The sequence below is a fragment of the Mustela lutreola genome, chromosome 13 (assembly GCF_030435805.1).
Source record: "Mustela lutreola isolate mMusLut2 chromosome 13, mMusLut2.pri, whole genome shotgun sequence".
In the NCBI taxonomy this organism is placed as follows: Eukaryota; Metazoa; Chordata; class Mammalia; order Carnivora; family Mustelidae; genus Mustela; species Mustela lutreola.
The window spans coordinates 3675365-3697187 of record NC_081302.1 but is presented as its reverse complement, the minus strand read 5'-3'; the positions used below and the strand labels follow the sequence as shown (position 1 = coordinate 3697187).

The following is a 21823-nucleotide window of genomic DNA, read 5'->3' as shown; positions in this document are numbered from 1 at the left end:
GCTCGTCTCAGTTTCCTTCCTCACCTTCGACTTCAGAATCTTCGAAACTTTCCGTGAACCCAAGAGAATGGTCCTGTGTTTTCACCTCCTTTCATAGTTTTTTTCATTGTTTATTCTGAAAACTATTTTTCTCAGTATAAATATCACACATTTATTGTAGAAAGAAAATTGAAAGAAAATAAAGGAAAAGAAGAAAATTAATAATCACTAATAATTCGATTACATGGAGATAAGCAGTGAATATGTTTTGATGTGTTTTGTAATCTGTCTTTCTTCTTCCCCACATTTTAGAATTTATACAGAATTTATCTGATGCTGTGTGTATGTATTGGTAGCCTTTTTTTTTTTTTTTTGGTGCAAACTAGTGGGTTTTTGGTCTTTTTGTGTGTGTGTGCAAAATAGTGGTTTTATTAAAGCATTGGGACAGGACCTTTGGGAAGAAAGAGCTGCTGCAGGGGGTTTCTGAGAGCTGGGGAGGTAGGGAAGAGGGAGGCTTTCAAAAGAACCTTCATATGCTAATGAGGACCTAGAAGGTCTGGAGGCCTTGCTATTGTCAAGTTCAGGTTGTTTTTCCCTCTAGGAACAATGCTGGGGAAAGTCTTTGAAGAAAAGCCAATGAATAGAAAGGAGAACTGGGGAGGGTTAGGCCAGCATTTCCTTCCTTTGAGGAAAGGGGGATTGACCACAGCTTTCTCCAGAAGCCTGTCGCTGGAGGCTTCAGACCGCGGCCGAGCTCTTTGTCTTTAAGTGGCCAACAGGTGCCTGGTTGTACTGCTTATGAGAAGAGTTGGTCTAAGAGGGACATCTCTCAGGAAGGAAAAGAAGAGTCCCCTTTTACTCACCCTTTGGAGGAAGTGTTCCCAGGTTTTGGCACCAAAATGGTGTCAGAGAGCGAAGTTCTTGTCTCACAGCGTCGGAGAGTGAGTCTCGAGAACAAAGGAGAGTGAGTGGAGACTTCAGGGTTTGAGGCCAAAGGAATTCTTGGGACGTGTTTGCTGCAAACTGGTGGTTTATTAAAGCACGGGGACAGGACCCCTGGGCAGAAAGAGCTGCTGCCCCGGGGTCAGGAGGGGCGGCTCATTATACACTTGGGAGTTGGGGGAGGTAAGGAAAAGTGAAGGTTTCAAAGGGATTTTCTTATGTTAAAGAAGACTCACAGGATTCCTGCGGCCTTGCCATCGTCAAGTTCAAGTTGTTTTCCCTCGACCAAGGCTTTACCAGATAGTTGGGAGCCTCCTGGAGGAGCACTGCATTCCGCATCTGTCTGGGGGAGGGGAGAGTTAAAAAAACACTTAATTGTATCTGCATTTCCTTCTGGAAGCTAGTTGGTTATTGATGGAAATGCTTTGTTCTTATAGATTGCTAAGACATTTATAAATGAGGGAGACGCCTGTCTGGCAGGATTGTGATCTCTATGAGTTAATTACTTGTTTTTCCTATCCTTAGCTTTAGAGCAACTCAGAGTGCAGGAGGAACATCACTTATATCTCATGGTGGGGGTGGGGGGTTGTGGGGTGTCAGCTTCTGCTTTGTCCTAAGCTTGGCTTCTGTTCCTCATTAAAGGGATCTTTCCATTAGATGAAGGTACAGAAAAAGCTCTCAAGAGGGGTCCCAGCAAGGTTGCCACTGATGGCTTTTAGGGGTGGTCTTTTACAGACAGCTAACCAGGGAACTTAAATCCGTGTGACACCTCTACTGATATCACCATAGAGCAAGGACTCGTGATGAAGCCGTCAGTGGCTTACTCCCTTCATAGCGTCAGGTAATTCTCTTGGTGGGAAGCAGCTATTACAGGACCCGGGTGTCTGACACCCAGGACCAGTGGTCTGGTTTGTTACCTTTTCTCTGGTTTTTGAATTTTGCAAGCCCCTGATCCCTTGGCCCCTACCTCTCTCTCCCTACCTAGCCCCACCCGTCCCTTACTGAGTAAGGCCCTAACATTAAGACAATTGGGAGCTTCCACGAGGAAAGTCACGCATATTCCACACTGGGGTGGGGGGTTTAGGGGGGTATTGTAGGGTGTCCTCTTGTGCTTTGTCCTCAGCTCACCTTCTGCTCCCTCATCATTTCCCTCCTAAACAATTGTGACCCATAAATCTTTAAGGCTGTCGAAGGTGGACGGTCCCATCTTCTGTAATGTCTTCCTGCTGGATAGGGGCGTGGAGATATCCCTACCTATGGGTCAGACTGGTTAGTTGGGGAAAGTGTAGGGGAGTTACTAAAGGGGGAGGCAGCTGACTCCAACACAGACGACACGTATGAACCTCCTGGACTAGAAAGGATCATGTGTCAGCTGGAAGTTACGGCTGTGAAGGAGTCATGGCGCTGGGCGGGGAGACACAGGAAATAATAAAATAAGGTGAGTGTTGTACTGAGAAAGAGATACCAGAATAAAAGACCTCTGATAGTTGACCTTCGCTAGTGTTCCTCCTGTCCAGGAGTTTAAGGCAGTCACTAAAGGAAAGAGAGATTCTTAAAAGCACCAATTTGTGTATTCATGCCAGTTAGAAGTGGGGTGCCTGGGTGGCTCAGTCGGTTGTGTCTGCCTTCAGCCCAGGTCATGATGCCAGGGGATCGAGTCCTACCTCCAGTGCTCCATGGCTTGTCCTCTCTCTCTCTGGCAAATAAATAAATAAAGTCTTAAAAAAAGAAAAGAAGAGAAGAGACGAGAAACGAAACCCAGAAGTATTTTGGTGGTAATCTGGAACACATACCCAGCATTCTGTTTTTGTGATTGTGCAAGTTCTACCTTGTGTGACACTCATGGCATCGAGTGCCATTCTATTATGTAGAACTGCTTCATGTATTTACTTTGGTATTTAATAGAGAAATGTTATTTGTATTAGTTTAGTAGTTAATAGAGAAATGGTACTTCGAGTGTCTGTTAGGGCTTTGACCGTGTGCCTGTTAAGAGCTGCCACATGCTAGACAGCATTGTTCAGTCTCAAAGAGGGAAAAAAGGTGGATGCTGGGTGGTCACCCCAGTGTAACACAAAACGTGTCCACCATCGTTTTAAATTTGGAAGGTTGGCCGTGTTGGCAGTGGTTTAATAATGTGTCCATCTTTTTATATACACATGCTGTACATCTCCAGGTCTTACAAGTTTCTTCTATGACATGCTTTAGTTGGTTGGATCATACAGATGGCCTTAGTTAAGTGTTCTCCTATTTTAGACATCTTATACAAATTTTCATTACTTTTTCTATGCTCTTGACACTGTTATTACATGATTTCATGATCCTGGCAATACACGTTTCATGACATAAATTATTTCCTGTATGCCATTGTTTTCACTTCTGGTTTGTATCTGTCATGCAAACCCATATCTAGAAAGCCAGATCATTCTACAGGACTTGTTGGAAGACTTGTCAGATTAGCTCTGGCCTTCCCTGCACATTTTTCTTCCCGGATACAATCCCTTTGGACTCTTCTAGATGGCTCTCTGGTTTTTATATCTCTCTCATGTTAAATTAACTATGTTTATGTCCCTACACGTTGACTTTTCATCTTTGGTCTGGAAGATGAGGATTGAGGCTGTGGTCCCACGAACCCATATCTGCCCCCTGCTATGCACCCATGAAACTGGTCCCTTGTAGAAACACGTCCGGGCTTCTTTAGTATGTCTGTAAGTGCTATCCACACCTGTTCACTTGGAATTCTCCGATTATCCTTTCTTTCTGACATATTTTGTTTTCTTGACATGGTTTGTTACTTTGCATGGCAGCAGGGCCGCCAGTAAATATTTACATGCTCCCAAAGTAGTAATTACTGACCTCGGATGTTTACAGACTGAGCTGTAAAAATCTCCTCCAATGTAATTTCAACTGTTATAAAATTTAAATGGTGGTCCTACAGGTTTTAAAACTTTTATTACCAGAAAACTTCATAATCATTAATCTCAAAGTACATTTTAATTATAATAAGGGGCTTAATGCATAGTTCTTAATGAATGAAAGGATTCCCTTGTGGTATCACTTCCTACATTATCTGCTAACAGTGCAGAAGCAGGAGGGAAGTTGCATGCTTTTAGTTTTCCCTCTGATGCTCCAACCGTGCAAACCCACGGGAACGTCTCAGCTTGAGACCAGGGATGAATGGATCTTCTGCCTCTGTTCCCTGAGTTTCCATGATTGTGGGCAGATGGGAACTCAGGAATCCTGTGGGTGTTCTGACTCAAGTACAAGAGAGACGGACTGTGGCAGGAAGATGGTTTCTTCCCTCTCAGCACCATTCACTGGTGCTCATCAGGAGTAATTAATTCACTCTTACAGGTATCTGCTGGTGCATACCCTACCTGACACCCTCCCTTCCTGATGGCCATAGGGCTTTCAACTGGAATGTCTCAGTAGAGCCTTGGGGAAAGAGGTGGCAATTCAGTGTCTCCAGGTTTTAAGGTTTAACAGTTTCTTAACCTGTTCCTTTGGGCGCCTAGGTGGCTCAGTGGGTTAAGCCGCTGCCTTCGGCTCAGGTCATGATCTCAGGGTCCTGGGATCGAGTCCCGCATCGGGCTTTCTGCTCAGCAGGAAACCTGCTTCCCTCTCTCTCTCTGCCTGCCTCTCCATCTACTTGTGATTTCTCTCTGTCAAAATAAATACATAAAATCTTTAAAAAAAAATAGCATTTCTGCCAATCACCCAATTCAACGGCAATAAGTGAAAAGTGATACAGGGTACAGAGAATAGGTAGTTCTCAGAACATGAGCCTCTGTCTTTCCTGATGGCATTTGGTGGCCCTGTGGGTCAGAACCTATTATTCTTTTTGTTCAGTGATTTTAGGTTTCATTTTTGGGGGAGTCTTAGGCGTTTTGCTTGTCTTTGTATAAAAGGAGTTTGCTGTCTTTGTTCTGATTTATTTGAAGCTTTTGTGGTTCTTTGGAGTTTGTCCTTGAAGACGACAGGGTTGCTAGAAAGTTTTGTTTTCATTCTCAAATAATTGGTTGTAAGCAGCAGTGGAGGGTCTGCACAGTTTCCCTGGGTCACTGGCTGGAAGACACACATTCAAAAGCCAAGTAGTAAATTACCGGGAAATAAATGGATTGAATAGATTTTTGGGAGATCTCTTCCAGAAGTACCTGTACCTTTCTATTTAATCTTTCATAAAAGTGTTTTGTTGCATGTGGGTTCTCTTTAAGGAACAGACTTACAAAGAGTCCCTCATACGTCTCAGAGCACAGTGCATTTTGTCAATAGCAGAGTAGAGAGCATTCAGATATTTTTTTTCTGGTTTGCATTAGATGCTGCACTTGAAACTTTTAACATCGCTGGACCTGTATATTCTGGGCATGACATTTTTTTTTTTTTTTTTTTGGGCGTGACATTTTACAAGTATTTCTCACCTTTGACTGAAATCATTTTGCTTCCTCATTGCTGGCTTTGTCAAATACGTTGTCCAGTAAGAGTGAGGGGAAGAATGGAAGCAACAAAACCAAATACACCACCTCAGCCTTCAAGGAGCTTGGGCTGAACTTCTCTCTTGCTGTTTCCTTCTGCCCATGCTTTTTGGAACTTGAATTCAGGACCCAGCTAACACCTGTGTGCAGGGGAGGATGGGTGATTTATGCTGTAGCATAGCTCATGCTCATCTTTACAAAGACCACATTTAATAAGGTATTCTTTCCTTGCTGATTGCTTTTATTAGGAGAGCTGTAGTTCACTGAGTGCCTACTGTACATCGGCACTGTGCTGGGCTTAGACTGAGGAGAACTGGCGTCTCCATTAACTAGTAATAGTTGGTTGTAGTTTGCAAACTAAGGGGCTGAATTAGGTGTGTTGCTCTTGGTCATGACACCGGTAAACAGCAACCCGACACTTGGCACGGCGTCTCTGATGCCAAGCCTCGTTACGTTGTGCCAGGAGAACTTCCCTCCCCCTTTCCTGCTTTCTGCAAGCTCTAAGTCAAACACCCTTGACGGTCATGTCCGTGTTTTGCAGCTCCCTGAGTTCTGATGTCCCACTTTCTATCTCTGAACAGCCTGGTCTAACTTACCTCCTCAATGAATGTAAGATACTGGAAACACACAATTAAACTTTCATGGATGTCTAACTCAGAAGCCCCATGCAGATTTCTTCTTCTCATCAAAATATGTGCATTTCTTGTAGGATAGCAACTTTTATTGTTTACTTAATATGAGATGCCATGAAGAGTTCAGAAGTGAATATTGTAGTGCTTCCCAAACACTCTATTTTTGCTCAAGTGAATTTAAAAAATCTGGAGATAATCTTTAACAGGTTGGGGTCCAGAGGACGTGGACACCTGAAGCCTTGTCCCTCTGATCCCACAGTGCAGTTCCCATATATCCTTAAACTAAAAGCTTGCAGCATGCTATCAGCATGCGTTCCGAACCAAAATAATTGCCCGTGCATTATACATTCATTTGGGACAACCTCGTTTTTTCCTGCTAGCACATAATGCAAAATTTTCTACAGAAAGAAGGGAAACCATCTGCAATTCAAAAGCACGAAACATCCGCTCCCAGAATTTTCTATTTTCCCTATCATGTTAGACGCCAACATTTTTATATTTAAGTGGAATATTTTGTGGCAGGATATTTGAGGACTGTGTAAATATTCTATTCCTCATCAAAGTTTCCTTCAAACTTCCGCCTTTCCGGCACCCAGGAACATAGTGTTAACCTCCCTTGGTGATTTTCATCTGAATGGATTATGACTGGAGCGAATGCCAGGTTCTAACCTTGTCACGCGTCCTGCATACGTGCGTTGGGATTCTGTTGTAAGGAGCAGGCTTTTCTTCTCCCCTCTGTTTGGGTATTCATGTGTTTGTTGATATCAGCGTGCACTCATGGGTTCCTAGCTGTGGTTCCGCCGTGCAGAAACCTGGCTAACCTCAGCTCTGCCAGCGACCAAGGTTAACGTCTTCAGTGACGGGACCAAGGGACATCACACACCCGTCGGATGGGGTACGATGGGACAAATGTGCTGCCTCCTCTGTGATTTGCCTGCCGAAAACCTTCTTGTAAGGCCATGTGAAGAAGGCCTTGAAAAGAAAAGGGCTGGGTGTCCGGGTGGCTCAGTGGGGTAAGCAACTGCCTTCAGCTCGGGCGGGTCATTATCCTAGAGTCCCAGGAGCGAGTCCCGTATCAGGCTCCCTGCTCTTCAGGGAGTCTTCTTCTCCCTCTGACTCTCCCCTTTCATGCTCCCTTGCTCTTATTCTCTCTCTCTCTCTCAAAAAATTAAATAAAATATTGTTCTAAATGAAAAGACAAGGCCTGTTCCAAATTGGAGAGGATGAAAAAGAAAGGACAAGTCCATGCACTGGGGGACCCGTGGGTTACCTCCTGAGCTGGGGAGATGGCTTTCAATAATACGCTTGGAAGAATTAAGGACATTTGCACGTGCATGCTGGTTTCTATAGTAGTGTTTAGGAATGCTGAATGTTGTGATGCAATAACTTTTATGCAGAAGAATTACCATTATTCTTGTGAAATACATACTCAAATATTAGGAGTAAAGGGAGGTGGTACCTGTGATTCACTTTCAAGAGATTCAGGAGGGGCACCTGGGTGGCTCAGGCAGTTACGCTTCTGGCTCTTGGTTTTGGTTCGTGATCTCAAGGCTGTAGGATCGAGCCCCTCATCAGGCTCCGGGCGCGGTTCAGAGTCTACGTGGGATTCTCTCGCTCCCTCTGCCCCTCCCCCTGTTCTTGTGCCTGCATGTGCTCCCTCTCCCTCTCTCTCTCACGTAAATAAATCGATCTTTAAAAAGAGAGACTCAGGAAAAACAGAGAGTGAGTGCAAAAATAAGGGGAAAGGATAAATTGGTGAATTTGGGTAAAGGGCAGAGTATAAGTTTCCTAAGGTTGCTACAATAAAATACCACAAATTAAAGGCTTAAAGCAACAGAAATTTACGGTCTCATAGTTCTGGAGGCCAGGAGTCTGAGCAAGGTGTCAGCAAGGCCGTGCCCCCTCTGTAGCTTCTAGGAGAGGCTCCTACCTTACTGGTCAAGCTCTTGGGGCCACCTGGTGTTCCTCGGCCGTTGGCCGTGTGGTCCCCATCTCTGCCTCTGTCTTCACGTGGCCACCTTCCCCCTGGGCGTGTGTCCCCGGGGCTCCTCATCTTAACTCAGCTAGTTATGTCTGCACCCATCCCGTTTCCAAGTAAGTCACCTTCACGGCTACTAGGGATTACGGTTTCAGTGTTCCTGCAGGTGGGGAGGCAGGAGGGATGCCATTCAACCCCTAGCAGGTACACGGGGCCTCTTTGTGCTGTTCTCGCAGATTTGACTAAACGTGAAACTGCATCAAAATAGAGTTACCAGAAAATGTTAGTCTATAACAAGTGCATTTGCTTATTAAGATGCCACCATGTGCCTCTCATTAAAATTCCTGTATTAATGTGTTAGAGAATTATTACTGAGTGAAAGACGTGGTGAGTATTTTCACTGACATTAAACTGTAACTTAAAGCAACCGATACAGTGTTTATTTACAGGAAAGGTGCCCTTATGGGTTCATATGTCATCGGATGGGCAGTAAATAAGATTCCTATCTGGCAGGTGGGGGAGTGGTATGTTTGAGTTCCATTTCCAATACCAAGGACCATAATAAGTTAGGACAGGCTGGAGGTTGGGTGGCCTTCCTTAGAGAAAATGTGCCCAGGGCTTCCTGTAGGAACCGTCCAGTCCTCAGCTGAAGGAAGTATTTGAGGAGCGGGATTTTGCATAGAGAACATCGAATACTTTCATTTCCCTCATGAATATCCATCACGATGTGATTGATTGTCTTGAGGCCAAACTGAAGGGCATGCCTCACGGTCTGCACGGCACAAGAATAATGTTCTGGCTGAGCTGTTCTCACCAACGCAAGTTTTTCTTAACGTGAGCATTCTTTGAGGAACACAAAGGACAGTGAGGACAGTCAGTATAAGAAATCGGACCACCCGGTGATCAGGCGTGGGAAAGTAGAACGAGGAAGAGGCTTTGCACACACGTGCGTGCGTGCACACACACAAACGCGTGCCCCCGTGCACACACACTAACGCATGTCTGCGTTCACACACATGCTTCCCAGGGCCCGGGGTGTTCCCGGGCCCTGGATATAAATGAGAAAGAATGTGTGCCTACCCTCTCTCCTCACTCTGGCTATCTTTTTACAGTTTTTAGCCAGTTCCTAAACCATCTGTTTTGATAAAGTACAGCATCCAGTTATTTTAAAAGATTGCTTGAGCTTCGGAAAGCATGTCGTGATGGCTTAGACAGATGTTCTTGTATCACAGAGTAGGTACAACCTTGGACATCTGTGTCCTGTGTTGGAAAGTCTCGCCTGCAGCCCTGGCCTTGTCCTGCTTCTCTTGCCCTGGCATGAAACCGTGGGGTGCGCTGTGAAAGGCACGCACCGGCACACGGGGAGATGGAAGTTTGTGTTTGCTGTCGGCGCCCACATTCTGTACTGAAAATAGTGAGCCCCGTATCCACGGAAACGCTGTAATTAATATGTGGCCCAGTTCAGGAGCCCCTTCCTGGTTTTGATATTTGGTGCTGAGAAACCGTTTAGTGGACTCTTAGCACCCGTGGAATGAAATTTGAAATGTAATAAGAATTTTTTTTTTTTTTAAGGAAGTATTTAAGAATATCATGTCTGGAAGGGAAAGATATTTTAGAACATATATACTTTTATAATTTTTCCAATTTCATATTAAGGAGGGACAGTGTGAAGGGGGTATTTTTAGCAAATGACTTATTGGCTCTCACTTTGCAAAACGGAGAAAATTCATCTTACTGGGTGGCTCAAAGTATTTAAACAAACAAGTACTGGCACAATGTGTAATAAATGTTACTGATTCCCAACCCCATGGGCCTTTTCCTTTCTGTACGCTGGAAATCAGACCATCCTGACAGTCTTGAGGCAGATCTCTGACATTTTGAGGAGAAGTCTTGCTCTGCAAGCCCTCAGCCCCTCAGTTCCAGTGGGATCCATTAACAACTAACAGTGCATATTAATGCTCGAGCCGGTCATGCTAAGAATGACAACCAGTCGCGAACCTTATCAATGGTGGTTTTTTCCATTTTTGTTTTCTTTACTAGGTATGCAATTCCAGATACACAGCTTCTCAGGGGACCCAGGGGACCAGTGTTCTTACTGCACATCGCTCAGCCTGTCTGCGGCCCCTTCCCAAGACCAGATGGTCAGGGGGGAGGGGGCCCAGCACCAGGACCCCCTGCACGTGGGGCACTGTCACCCTGCCCAGTGGTGGAAGAAAGAAGAGGGGGAGAAGGAGGGAGAGACAGAAGAGGGAGACGGAGAGAGGGAAGCAAGAAGGGAGGGAGGAAGAAGCAGCGGGAGAGACGGGAGGGTCACAAATGTCCTCCCGAAACAGCAAAGGCAGGAAATGCACAAATGCACGTAGTGATTTTGTAGTTTTATTCAAGAACCCATAAAATAAAGGTCAGGAAATTTAGTTCAAAATGATGAAAATTAGAGTTTTCTGCCTTAATTTTTAATAATTAGTCTAAGTTCACTTTTGCCTCCCCCCCCCCCCCCCCAGTAAACCTTTTTTAGTGTCTACCATGGGCCAGGCACAGTAGTAGGCAGGGACAGTAACAGGGACTAAGCTGTGGTCTTAGCCAAGTGAAAACCTGCATTATAGAACTTACTATGTTCAAATACAGGAGTAGCTTGATGTGATTACAGAAAGTAGAATGTGGTTGCCTCTGGGTGGGGAGGTGAATGCATAGTTCCCTGCAGGCAAGACAGCAAGATAGACATGGTTTTGCCACTTGAATCGACTTTGTCTTCACAGGATACTTAGAGCAGTCCTTTGCAAACATTGTGTGGACTCGGTAAGGTATAGAAAAGCTGTTTTTTTTAATACAGGTCTCAAATAACAGAAGGCGAAAAATCCCCCATTTTGGTGTATAAGATTATGAATGTCACACACCTTTTCATGTCACGTTAGGAACTCGGAGAGTATGTGAACTTCAGTAACATCACAGCACAGAATTGTATTTGGTCCAGGGAACAGGGGAAGACTTTCATTTCCCTGATCTGAGTTCCGTGACTTGTGAGGTGAACGGGGAGCCTTGGTCCGTGGGGACGTGGTCACTCCATGCCCTTGAAGAAAAGATGCAAAGCAGGCCTGGTAAATTTTATGGCGCTCATTAAAGATTTACGTGAGCACATTTTTTTCAAAGGGCAAGTACATCTGTCATTGTATTTCAGCTGGGATGGGTGGCGGGGGTGGGGGTGGGGGGACAAGCATCCTCCGAGGCGCCTGACGAAGCCTGCTTTGGAGCTGAACGAACTGTCACGGCCATATTTAATACACTCTATCCACTGATATCTACAGATGGTGCTTTTTTCAGAAAATAGTTTCTGGAAGGAGGAAAAAAAAAGAAAGAAAGAAAGAAAAAGACAAACAGCCAGAAGCCATTAGTCCAAGCCTTTATTAAAACATGGTAGGGGAGAAAAGCTCTCAGATGACTTTCCACAGAGAGCAAGGGCCTCGAGGGGCTTAGGCCATCGTCTGGGGAAGATGGGTTGAAGTTCATAGGAAAGACCTCCACGGAGACTCTCTGCAGGCACAAGGGGTTTCTGCTGTGTAGAAACAAGGCAAATGACCGGGTGGGTTTGGCTTCGTGGTCATGGGCTGGAAATCGGGGTTTAGCGCGAGGGGGCGGGGGAAGTAGTCGGGACTTAGGCCTTTGCAAAGGTCAGTTGAACAGTTTTAGCCTTATTGGAGTTTCTCACAAGGTAACTGCTGTACTTTTCTTGCAATGTAATCACAGTTTCCTGCGATTCTCCAGGGTCGTATCTGCCACAGACTTCCCGCGCCTGTGTCCCGCCTAACCTAGAAGTGAGAGTTTTGATCGGCTTCCTCTGCTAACAGCATACGTCACGTTCTGTTTGTTCTTCACTCACAGGCTGGAGCCGACGTCCTTCTCCAGGATGTCAATGGAAATATCCCGTTGGATTACGCCGTAGAGGGGACGGAATCCAGCTTCATCCTGCTGACCTATCTGGATGAACATGGTAGGCGGGTGTTTGAGAAGCAGAAGAAAGATCAAGGGCCGCGTGGTAGAATTGCCAGCGCGTGTTTAATCTTTAGGCGTGCTTATGTGACTGCAGATGGACAAGCTTTCCCCAGACTGCGTGACGTGAAGTCTTTCTTTCCATGGAACCTTTCGCTGTTCCCACCCTGATCATTGTTGGTTTAGTCAGTGCCGTTTTGCAAGGCTGCAGAAATCTGGAGGCCAGCAGTGGAGGGACATTTTAACAAGGGTCTGAAGCCTGTATTGAGGGGGACTAGGTTTATAGTTATAATCTGTTCTCCACTGGGAGGGGGCGAAAGTGAACCCGCACAGCTGAACGTTGAGTTCCTGAGAGGCTGGTCAGTCATCTGAGGTGTGTTGTTGCCGGAGTCCGTGGTCCTTGCAAGAAGGACACGCCCGTGAGCAAGGGCTTAAGTGGAGGGCAGCCCGCATAGCCTCCCGGCGCCACTGTCGGTGGCTTGAGAGTACCGTAGTGGAAGCAGGTTCCTCAGCGGCGGTGCTAGCCTGAAGAGATGAGCCCAAGCTCCCAGCCATGTCCCCTGACAAAGAATGTTTAATTGCACAGCCGAAATGTATAATTTCATGAGTAAGTTCAACATGGGCAAAGTGGGAGGTATCTGAAATCCTGAACCCAATATGGCATCAAGCTGGAGAAGGCTGCCACTTTCTGTTTTCTTTTCCCCCCTTTCTTCTTAGGTATAAATAACAACAAAGAAACTCCAGTCCTTTCAAGGATGATCTTTTGTCAGCAAAAAAGTTTAAAAATGTTAAGAGCCATGCAGCGCTTCTGACTCTGTCCTTGCTTCTAAGAAAAGCCCTCACAGCTGCCTCTTTGTTCCCTGCCCTCTCTGCCTCCTCCAGATCGCTTGTATCAAAAGGTTTATTCCAAGAATGGCTTAGAATAATAATAATAATTAGTACGTAGCAGCCAGCGAGTTCTTAAAAAAAATTATGTCATTAATTCTGAAAGCGGGATGAGTACCATTATCTTCATTAGGGACAACGTGAGCCAGGCTGTCCTACTGAAGGTCACAGAGTCTCTGGGCTGGGGTGACAGAGGCAGCGTGGGGGGAGGGGTGCCACTCCCTGATCTTGTCCTCACTCCTAGTACCTGCTCCTTACCGGAGGGTCACAGTCAGGTCTGTCATCCTCTTGTCAGTGGTGACTCGTTGGGGACAGCTTCCATCACTGCTAAGGGGAGGGAAGCTTGACGTCCTGCACATCCCACAGCTGCGAAGTTTATTTTTGGACCTTTGCACACCCTGGGCTGGCAGTGCCCGATTCTGACTTTGCATGCAGAGCTCGGCCGTGCATTACTTGGTGTCTTTCCACCTTTCAGCTCTTTTTCTGAGGCTCTGACAGCTGCCGCAGCCCACATTTCTCTTTGAAAACTAAAATCAAGCATCTTCCTTTGCAAAAGAACTCACCTGACTGATAAGCCTTTCCAGCTCCTCCAAGGATTTTGTTTGATAAAAAGTTTTAATATTTGCTGGGCTCCTGGGTGGCTCAGAGGGTTAAAGCCTCTGCCTTCAGCTCATGATCCCAGCGTCCTGGGATCGAGTCCCGCATCGGGCTCCCAGCTCCACAGGGAGTCTGCTTCTCCCTCTGACCTTCTCTCCTCTCGTGCTCTCTCTCTCTCAAATAAAATAAATAAAATCTTAAAAAAAAACTAAAAAAAGAAATTTTAGTATTTGCAAAAGCAGTGTTATCTATCCTCTATAAAGAAAAATAAGTGTATTCCTTTGGGAGGTTGATTTTATTTTTTATTTTTCATTTCTTTAGAGAGAGAAAGAGAGCACGAGCAGGGGGTGGGGGAACAGAGGCAGAGGATGAGAGAGAGAGAGAGAACCCTTAAGCAGACTTCCCACTGAGCACAGAGCCTGACACGGGGCTCGATCCCACAGCCCCGAGACCACGACACCCGCTGAAACCAAGAACCAGATGCCTGACCAGCGGAGCCACCCAGGTGCCCCACGAGGTTGATTTTAAATGTGATTAAGGGAGCAGGAAGAAGGGGAGGCATTGACTCTGACGGGTTAGGAGAAAATCCGCCACGACGCGGCTGTCACAATGGGTCTGTAACATGCATGTTTGCTGGAACCAATTCCACTTAGTCTCTCCTCCATTTTAAATTCCGTGTCCATCCGCGCTCACCGTGGCGCCGGCCCGAGTCTCCCGTCCATCTGCTCTCCCTCCGGTCATTCATTCTGCTCCGATCCTGCCGGGGTCCCTCCCACGTGTCTCTGTCGGCTGCCACACTTGCGGAATGCTGTCTCACTTGATTTATGCCCGGGCCCCCTTGTTGGGGTGCTTTTAGCGTTAACTGCGACGACAGCGTGGGCCGATAGCCTCGGACACGTCGAGTACCCACCGGGAGATGGTCCTTACTGCTCGGATCTCCGTGCTTCCGCACTGCATTCTTAATGGCGGGGTGGCTGCACGTCCTTGAATTTTCGGTGCATGTCCCCTGGTTTCCAGGCTGAAACCTGAAACCCAGGAAAAGCAGACTGAAACCCCCGGTTTGGATGTGTGTCCCCGGTTTTGATCCCATCGGGATGCGCGTGGCTGAAGGCAGGTGAGGTCGGGAGCGAGCTGGTTACACGGAAGACCACTCACTGGTCACAAGTTCTGATTGTACAGTGGCCGCTCACCCCACTGTCCCCTCCGGGACACAGCCCCTAACCGCAGCTCAGGGCCTGAGCTCCCCGGGCTGGAGAAGGAGAGGCGGCGCGCTGCTTGAAGGCATGACGCATCCGGGCTCTGTGGTGCGAGGCCAACCCCGCTGGGTTTCGCAGAAGGCAAAGAATTATAAAATGCTCCCGCAAGGGAAGAAAGCCCTGCAGGGTTCGGGGGGCCACAGGATGCCAGACACAGGGAAGACGGTCTGCTTTCCACCCTGCTCACCCCGTTTCATCAGCCAGTTCCCTCTCTCCTTCCCGGGAAATCCATCCTTTCAGAGAAGGTCACTCCCGTTGCTTCCCTGAGCTCCTGGTCTCCTCTCCGGAGCCACCGCAGTGCAGCTTCTGCCGCTGCTGGAAGTGTCCCTGCAGAGACGGCCGCTGCCTCCTTGACAGGTCTCCCTTCTGTTCCGTGCTCCCGTGCCAGTGGGTGACCTGCGTGCCACTGCTCCCTGCGGTGGCGGTGACAGTTCGTACTCTTCACCGTCCCCGAGCTTTCCCTTCGTCTCTTTTGGATGTGCCGCTTGCACACGCAGACGCCAACATGTGGATGGCTGCCAGAGCTGTTGTCTCTGGGTCTCTTCTGGCATCCCGCCGCCTGCTATGTGGGGCTTATGTCACCCCGATCCGCGTGTTGTGCCCACTGCCTGCCTGCTCCCAGGAATATCCGCCCGACCCCAGCTCAGAGATCTCTGCAGACCTTCTGCTTGGCACTGCACAAGGTTTAGTAACACAAGAGTATCAGACAACTTGAAATAACACATGCCCAATGTGGGGGTTACCACTCTCCTGGTGTGCCCTGTCCATATTCTTTTTTGCCCTTTAGCCAGGAATCCAACCATCTGAACATCACTTTTCTTTTCTAAATCTCTCACATGCAATTGTCACCAAATAGATTCTGCTTCTCTGATGTCCCTCTGATATGTCCACATCCCTTACTGGTTACACTGTTTCTGCCTTAGTTAAAACCCTGGGCTTTCTCGTTTTGGAACAGCCTCAGAAACTCCTTACCCCCGTGAGGGTTCTTCAGAGGACTCCCAGCTTGACCAGCGCACAGCGACCTTGTGTAATTTCTTCTGCCTGATAGAGTTCATTCAGAATGCTGTCCCCACATCGCCGTCCTGGGAATCAACCGTCGCTGGGGTGGCGGTGCACTCCCGGGGGCCCGGGACCACCTCACGTGGGGCCTCTAGTCAGGATCGAAGAAGGGGGATAGGGGGATCAGGTGCAGGGTTCAAACACCTTTTGGCCTTGAACGTGTTTCTTTCTCTTTGCCAGAACCAGCTTCCCTTAGTTGCCTGCCCAGAGCGTCCTTCAACTCTTGGATTTAATGAGCTTAAGAAGCGAACAGTGGAGATAAAGCTGAGAGTTAGGAATTCTAGAAGCTGGGAGAAGCCAGGCCTCCATCGCCGGGCACTGGTTCAATAGTTACGTGGGCTCACACGGTACCCCAGGGAAGAAGGATAACAGAGAAAAGGAAAAGTGGAATTGTTACAAAAACCATGTTATTGTAGCGGGGAGAGTTAGGGAGGTGAGTGAGCACGGGGTTTGGACTGACTTGAGGTGTTTGTGTGATTTCAGTTGTGGGCAAACGCCTTCTGAAGGTATCAGGTGATCAGGTGACAGGAATTAGTATCACGTGGAATCACTTATGAATTTCAGACAAATGATGTTTTTCTTATTTCCTGAAAGAGAAGATTTTACACAATTCCTGTCAAAATGAAAAACCTAATCAGGGCTTCTATTAATGTTTTTCAGAAAACAGGGTGGAAGTGAAACTTGATTTCTTTGGAAAAGAGACAGGCTTGGCTCATTGCCCATTACAGAATAGACTTATTGTGCCCGTAATAAGTCTTGGTTGTTTTTCTCATGGAGCAGCTTGAGAACTTTGCTTGACCAAGAAAAGAGGGAATTTCTGTTCTGTTTTTTACTGAAAATAGACTTCTGCATGTTTCGTAATGAAAATACGAAATGACATTTTACTTGGTATCATATCTGAAGCAAAATTAAGTTTTAAATAATAAGACACAAGGTCATACTATTCCCCTCTGATTCCTTCACAGCCACTGCTAGAATAGATGGCTTTCTCGTGACACATCGTAAGTCAGCTGAAGTGAGATCTCTACTCTGTTTCTAATTGTCTTTTATCTTTGAACCCTGTTCTTCTACCGTTCAGTTTTAACCCTGTGTTTCAATAATCCTCTGAAAGATACATACCATTCCCATAAACAGAGCCAGGTTATAAAAGTTAGAATAATGTAACCATCAGATTCTCCTGCTGCTTCCAACTGTGCAAAATTGAACACTGACATTTGAGGAATAATATTTTCCAAAATTAGCTCACATGTTCACTTCCATCATCCTAAAAATAAGAAGAGAGTGATCATTTTTGTTGGTTCTTAACAAACCTCAAAGCAGCTCTTAGGGGAAATCTGTTCATGCTTCCAGCATGGCACATGGAGATTCCAAAGCTGATCATTGGTGGTCCTTCCTGTCTCTGCTTTGGACGCAGGATTTGAAACAACCCACATTACTCAAAGAGTGCATTTTGCTTTATTTTGTTTATTTTGCTTGGTCCTCGCCTGACACCACAAAATGAATGGCCCATAATCCCTGCATCGGAAAGCTGAGTAGGAATGACCCCTTCCGCCTATTGAGTGCTGCCCACCAGCCAAACATGGGGCGCGGTGCTGTCCGTGTTGTTGGCAACTCATCCTCATGAAAACCAGTGAAACCAGAATGACCAGCCCCATTTTGCAGGTGGAAAAAGTGAGGCTGAGGAGAAGTCACCTCTCCCACTGGTACTAGAAGTAGGTACAAGACAGCACTAAAGCCTAGGCAGCCTGACCTCTGAGGCCAGGCTCTGGGTGAGAGCTGTGCCGCAAGGCGGAGCTGCTGGCTCGGAGGGGACAAGGGCGGGCAGGTGTGCCGCAGGCTGGATGCTCTCTGCCCTGGGGACAGATCCCGGAAAGAGTGCCGGTAGCTTTGCTCCCTTGGGACGGATGTTATGACCCGGAGGACTGCGGATGTGGGCGGTCAGGCGGGTTAAACTCTTTTCCCAGAGTTGCCCCGGGAGAGGTTGGCCACAGAGGAGCATGACCAGGGGGACCGCTCCAGTGGCATTGGTGCCCTGGTCTCCAGTGTCTTGCCCACCTGCACATTTGCCATGAGGACTCAGGTGTGAGAGAGAGAGAGAGAGCGAGCGAGCTCAGAAGAGCGGCTGGTTCACAGCCGCCGCTGGCGGACTAATTATCCTCACCAGCGGGATTATCTTCTCTAAGAAGAAGGTGGATCCTTTTCCCTTAGTAAACACCTGTTACGTCCAGGAACCAGGGCTGGGAACGGGAGGTGTGAACACAGAGGTAGAGGCTACCGTGGAGATTCAGGATCCTGAAATCTCAGGTTAAAAATAAAGGCTGCGCTGAGGTAGGGGCCGGCGGTGAGCGGGTTGAGCTCTGGGTGGCCCCATCGCCCCCTCGGCCAAGCTGGGTGGACGGCTCTTCAGTCCGCTTTACGAGCTTCCTCTGTGTTAACACGAAGGGTCATGACATGCTCGATTGGAGCATCTCTTGAAATCCATTTGGAAAGCTTTTGAGATAGATGGGGACGTTGTGGAAATAGCTAAGGGGGACCCCATATCCCCTTCACCGGGGGCCCCACATCCACAGTCCACACAGCCGCGCTGTGTTGATCCAACTACGGCGTTAGCGTGAGTACGATACTATTCACCAAACCATAGATTTATGTAGATGTTCCCAGTTTTCCCAGCAAAGGCAGTTTTCTGCTCCAGGAGACCCGCCTCTCTTTTGGAAGCAACTCTTTTGGCCAGGAAATGATAGAGAATAAAAAACTGTATTTTTTAACTCCAGTTCAATTCAAACAGTTTAAAATACTCTGGGCAATGCCCCTTGGGGATTTACATACTGAAACAGAGAGCCTGCCGTGGATAAGGCGGCATGTCCCATCTTTGGCGTATAAGAAGAGGAAAATTATTCAAGACTGTCTTCTAGCTGAGAATAGAAGGCGTGCGGAGCCAAACAATCATACAGACTCTGGGTGAGAATTCCAAGGGGGAAGAGAGGCTTCAAAGGGGAACCGTTGAAAGAACAAGAAGTTAAATTCAGAGTTGACCCCCAGAGGCTGAGAAGCATCTTTGCCTTTGGTTTGAAAGGCTGTTTCACCCCCCCCAGGAGTGGACCTGACGTCGCTGAGACAGATGAAGCTCCAGAGACCACTGGCCATGCTGACAGATGTCAAACACTTCTTATCCGGCGGTGGAAATGTTGACGAGAGGAACGATGAAGGAGTGACTCTGGTGAGTTTGCGTACGCGACTCAGAAATCCTGCTGGAATAGAGAATTTCAGCCGATGTCTCCTGTGTAGAATTAGGTACTACTTGTAAAAATGGCTTTTTTTTTCCTGATTGTGAAAAAACTACCTATAATCATAAAAATCTTGAAAACACCCACGTATGCAAAGAGGAGAACAGAAATCGCATACACTGCTGCTCCTCGAAGCCAGGGGTTCTAGGTGGACGTGTTCTGTTCAGGCCTTCCTTCCGTGTATTTTTAAAAATCGAGAATGATTTGTATGTGTTACTTTGTCAGTGTGATATTTGAACTGGAACTTACAGGAGGATGTTTTCATTTTAATCTTAACAAACACAAATTATGGGTCACTCTGGTGAATGAATTTCGAAATCCAAGCAAAATTATGCCATTACTTCTTTTTTTTTTTAATAGCTGTTGGGCATAGTTGCAGTAATGTGAAAACAGTACAATTAAATGTGGGTTAATTCTAATATAAGCATAATATCTGATCATGAGAATAAAAAACATCTGAGTTATTGACCCAAAAAATGTACTTGAACTAGGCATGCTAGTGTTGAAGTTAATCACGGTTGGAACTAAATGTATTGAAGCTCAGGGAAAAAATTAAGAGGAATTAAGCTAACAGGCAGGAGTATGATGCTTGAAGCATGGGTTGTGTAGAAGTGTCTAGAAGAAGTGATTCAGTTTCTGCCACGGCAGAAATAAGGTGTGAGGTTGAATACTGTGATGAGAGAAGTGATTTGTCTAAATGGATAAAGTGGTGTGAAACCTGATACAATTTTAGATTTATTAAATGCAGATCAAGCACCTTGAGACCTCTAGATAGAATAATCTTTCTTGATACTGATCTTGGACTTTGGAATATAAGTTTCAAAAGACTATAAAAAAAAACACCAAGTTACAAGCAAAGAACACAAAGTATGTTTAGAATTTATTGAAAAATCACACATTCAAATGGAAAAATATTGTGATTAATCTATTGGGATATTAGCCACCTCCTGTGAACAAAATAGTAATGAATAAAACCACAAAAGTCCTTTTGTTGTGGGCTTCATTGCATTGGGGAACATACATAATATACAATATAAATGAGCTAAATACAAAACATATTAACAATGGCAGATGCAAAGGAGAAAATAATAAAATGAGACAGGGAGGTGCTGGGTGTGTGTTGACATTTTGGAGGCACACAGACAAGGTCTCACCGACGAGGAATTTTGAGTAATGACCTGACAGAGGTCTGCACACACCACAGGTGTGCATAGGAGCATTCAAGACTGAATGGTGGTGGGTGCAAAGGCCCTGAGGCAGGGGTGGGTGTGTTGTGATTTAGAAACAACACAGAGGCCTGTGAGGCTAAGTAGAGTAAAGGGAAGGAGGGAGGCAGATGGCGCAGATCACACAGGGTCTGTGCACCTGTGTGAGGACCGTGGAGTTACTCTGAGTGCGATGGGAGCACATTGGAGGGCTCTGAGGAGAGCAAGACATGGTCCTACTTTCGTTCTAAAAGCATCACTTGCTTAGACTGCTGTTAAGGATGGATGGTCAGAGGGCAAGGCTGATGCCGAGAGTTCAGGTAAGAGAGTAACCCAGTGGTTGGTGGTGTGGCTCAGACCAAGCTGCAGGAGGCTGAGTGGGTGGGAAGGGGCTGACTTCCATCTGCATGGGAAAGAAGATCCACTGGGACTTCTTGATGGCCAAGTGGTGGAAGAGAAATGATGACTGCAGATTGACTTCAAGTACTTTTAGCTTGGACACCTGGAGTGATGGGGTTGACATCCAATGAGACAGAAGGTGGAGGATAAAATGAGCTTAGGACATGGACAGTTCGGGGAACAGAGAGCTATGGCTGCCTCTGAGCCGTCTTCATGGAGGTGTTGGGTTTGTGGTTGGTTGCTAGAGTCTGGAATTCAGGAGCTGTCTGGACTGCAGACTCAATTTGGGGAACACTAGCATAGAAACATGGCACTGAAAGCCTTGACCATGGGTGAAATCAAAGATTTGATACAGAAGGAAAGAGAAATTGGGACTGAGCCATGGAGCTTAGGAAGAAGAGAAAGATCCAGAAATGATCTCTAGGGCAGGGGGCATAGAGGGTAGAGGAGCAAGGAGGAGCTCCCAAGGTAGGAGGAGAACCAGGAGAATGAGATGTCACAGGAGCCAAAGAAAGGAAGTATGATGAGGAGGGGGAGGAAGCTGTGAACTGTTAGATACCACCAAGAGACCAAGTGACTGGAGATGGTGACTTGGCCATTGGACTTGGTAGCATGGAGGTCACTGGTCTTCTCAGCTAGGGCACTTTCATTGGAGTGCGAGCCTCAAGATCCAGACTGGAGCAGATAATGGTTCTTTAAAAACATGGCATGCACTGATGCCTAACTCAGAAACCCAATAGATCTTTGCTTCTCTGTTTGGCACAAGACATTACAGCTTTAGATTTCTTAAAAAAAAAAAAAAAAAAAAAATCTCTGCTAAATTAAAATGGCATTCCTGTTTCAAATACCACTGGACAGAAGGACCCACCTACTTCAGTAGTGAAGCTGTTTCAAGAATCAATACAGAGCAATACATTGCTATCCTGTTCAGTCATTTTCAATTTTGACATTCTTTGTGACTTTTTAAAATTGAGCAGAGAGCATAAATGTTGCAAACAAATTGTTGTGTAATAACTAAACAATCATCTCTGAGCTTTTCATGAGGGAAGTAACGGTGGTTGGGAGGCTAGGAAGTTGTCCCTCGAAGATGGCTCGCAGCATTGAGCAAGTGGAGGGTGAGATTGATTTCTTATGTCTGAATTGGTTAGTCTTTC

At 46.5% G+C, this 21823-nt stretch overlaps 1 protein-coding gene across 4 annotated transcripts in view; it reads left to right on the top strand.

Annotated features, from left to right (window-relative positions):
* Nucleotides 1-21823, top strand: part of MYO16 (myosin XVI) — a 579863-nt gene that overhangs the window by 215848 nt on the left and 342192 nt on the right. For all 4 annotated transcript variants that reach the window (XM_059144127.1, XM_059144126.1, XM_059144125.1 and 1 more), the window contains exons 5-6: nt 11877-11985; nt 18874-18998. In XM_059144127.1, the coding sequence (XP_059000110.1) occupies nt 11877-11985; nt 18874-18998 (234 nt within the window). The remainder of the gene's footprint in view (nt 1-11876; nt 11986-18873; nt 18999-21823) is intronic.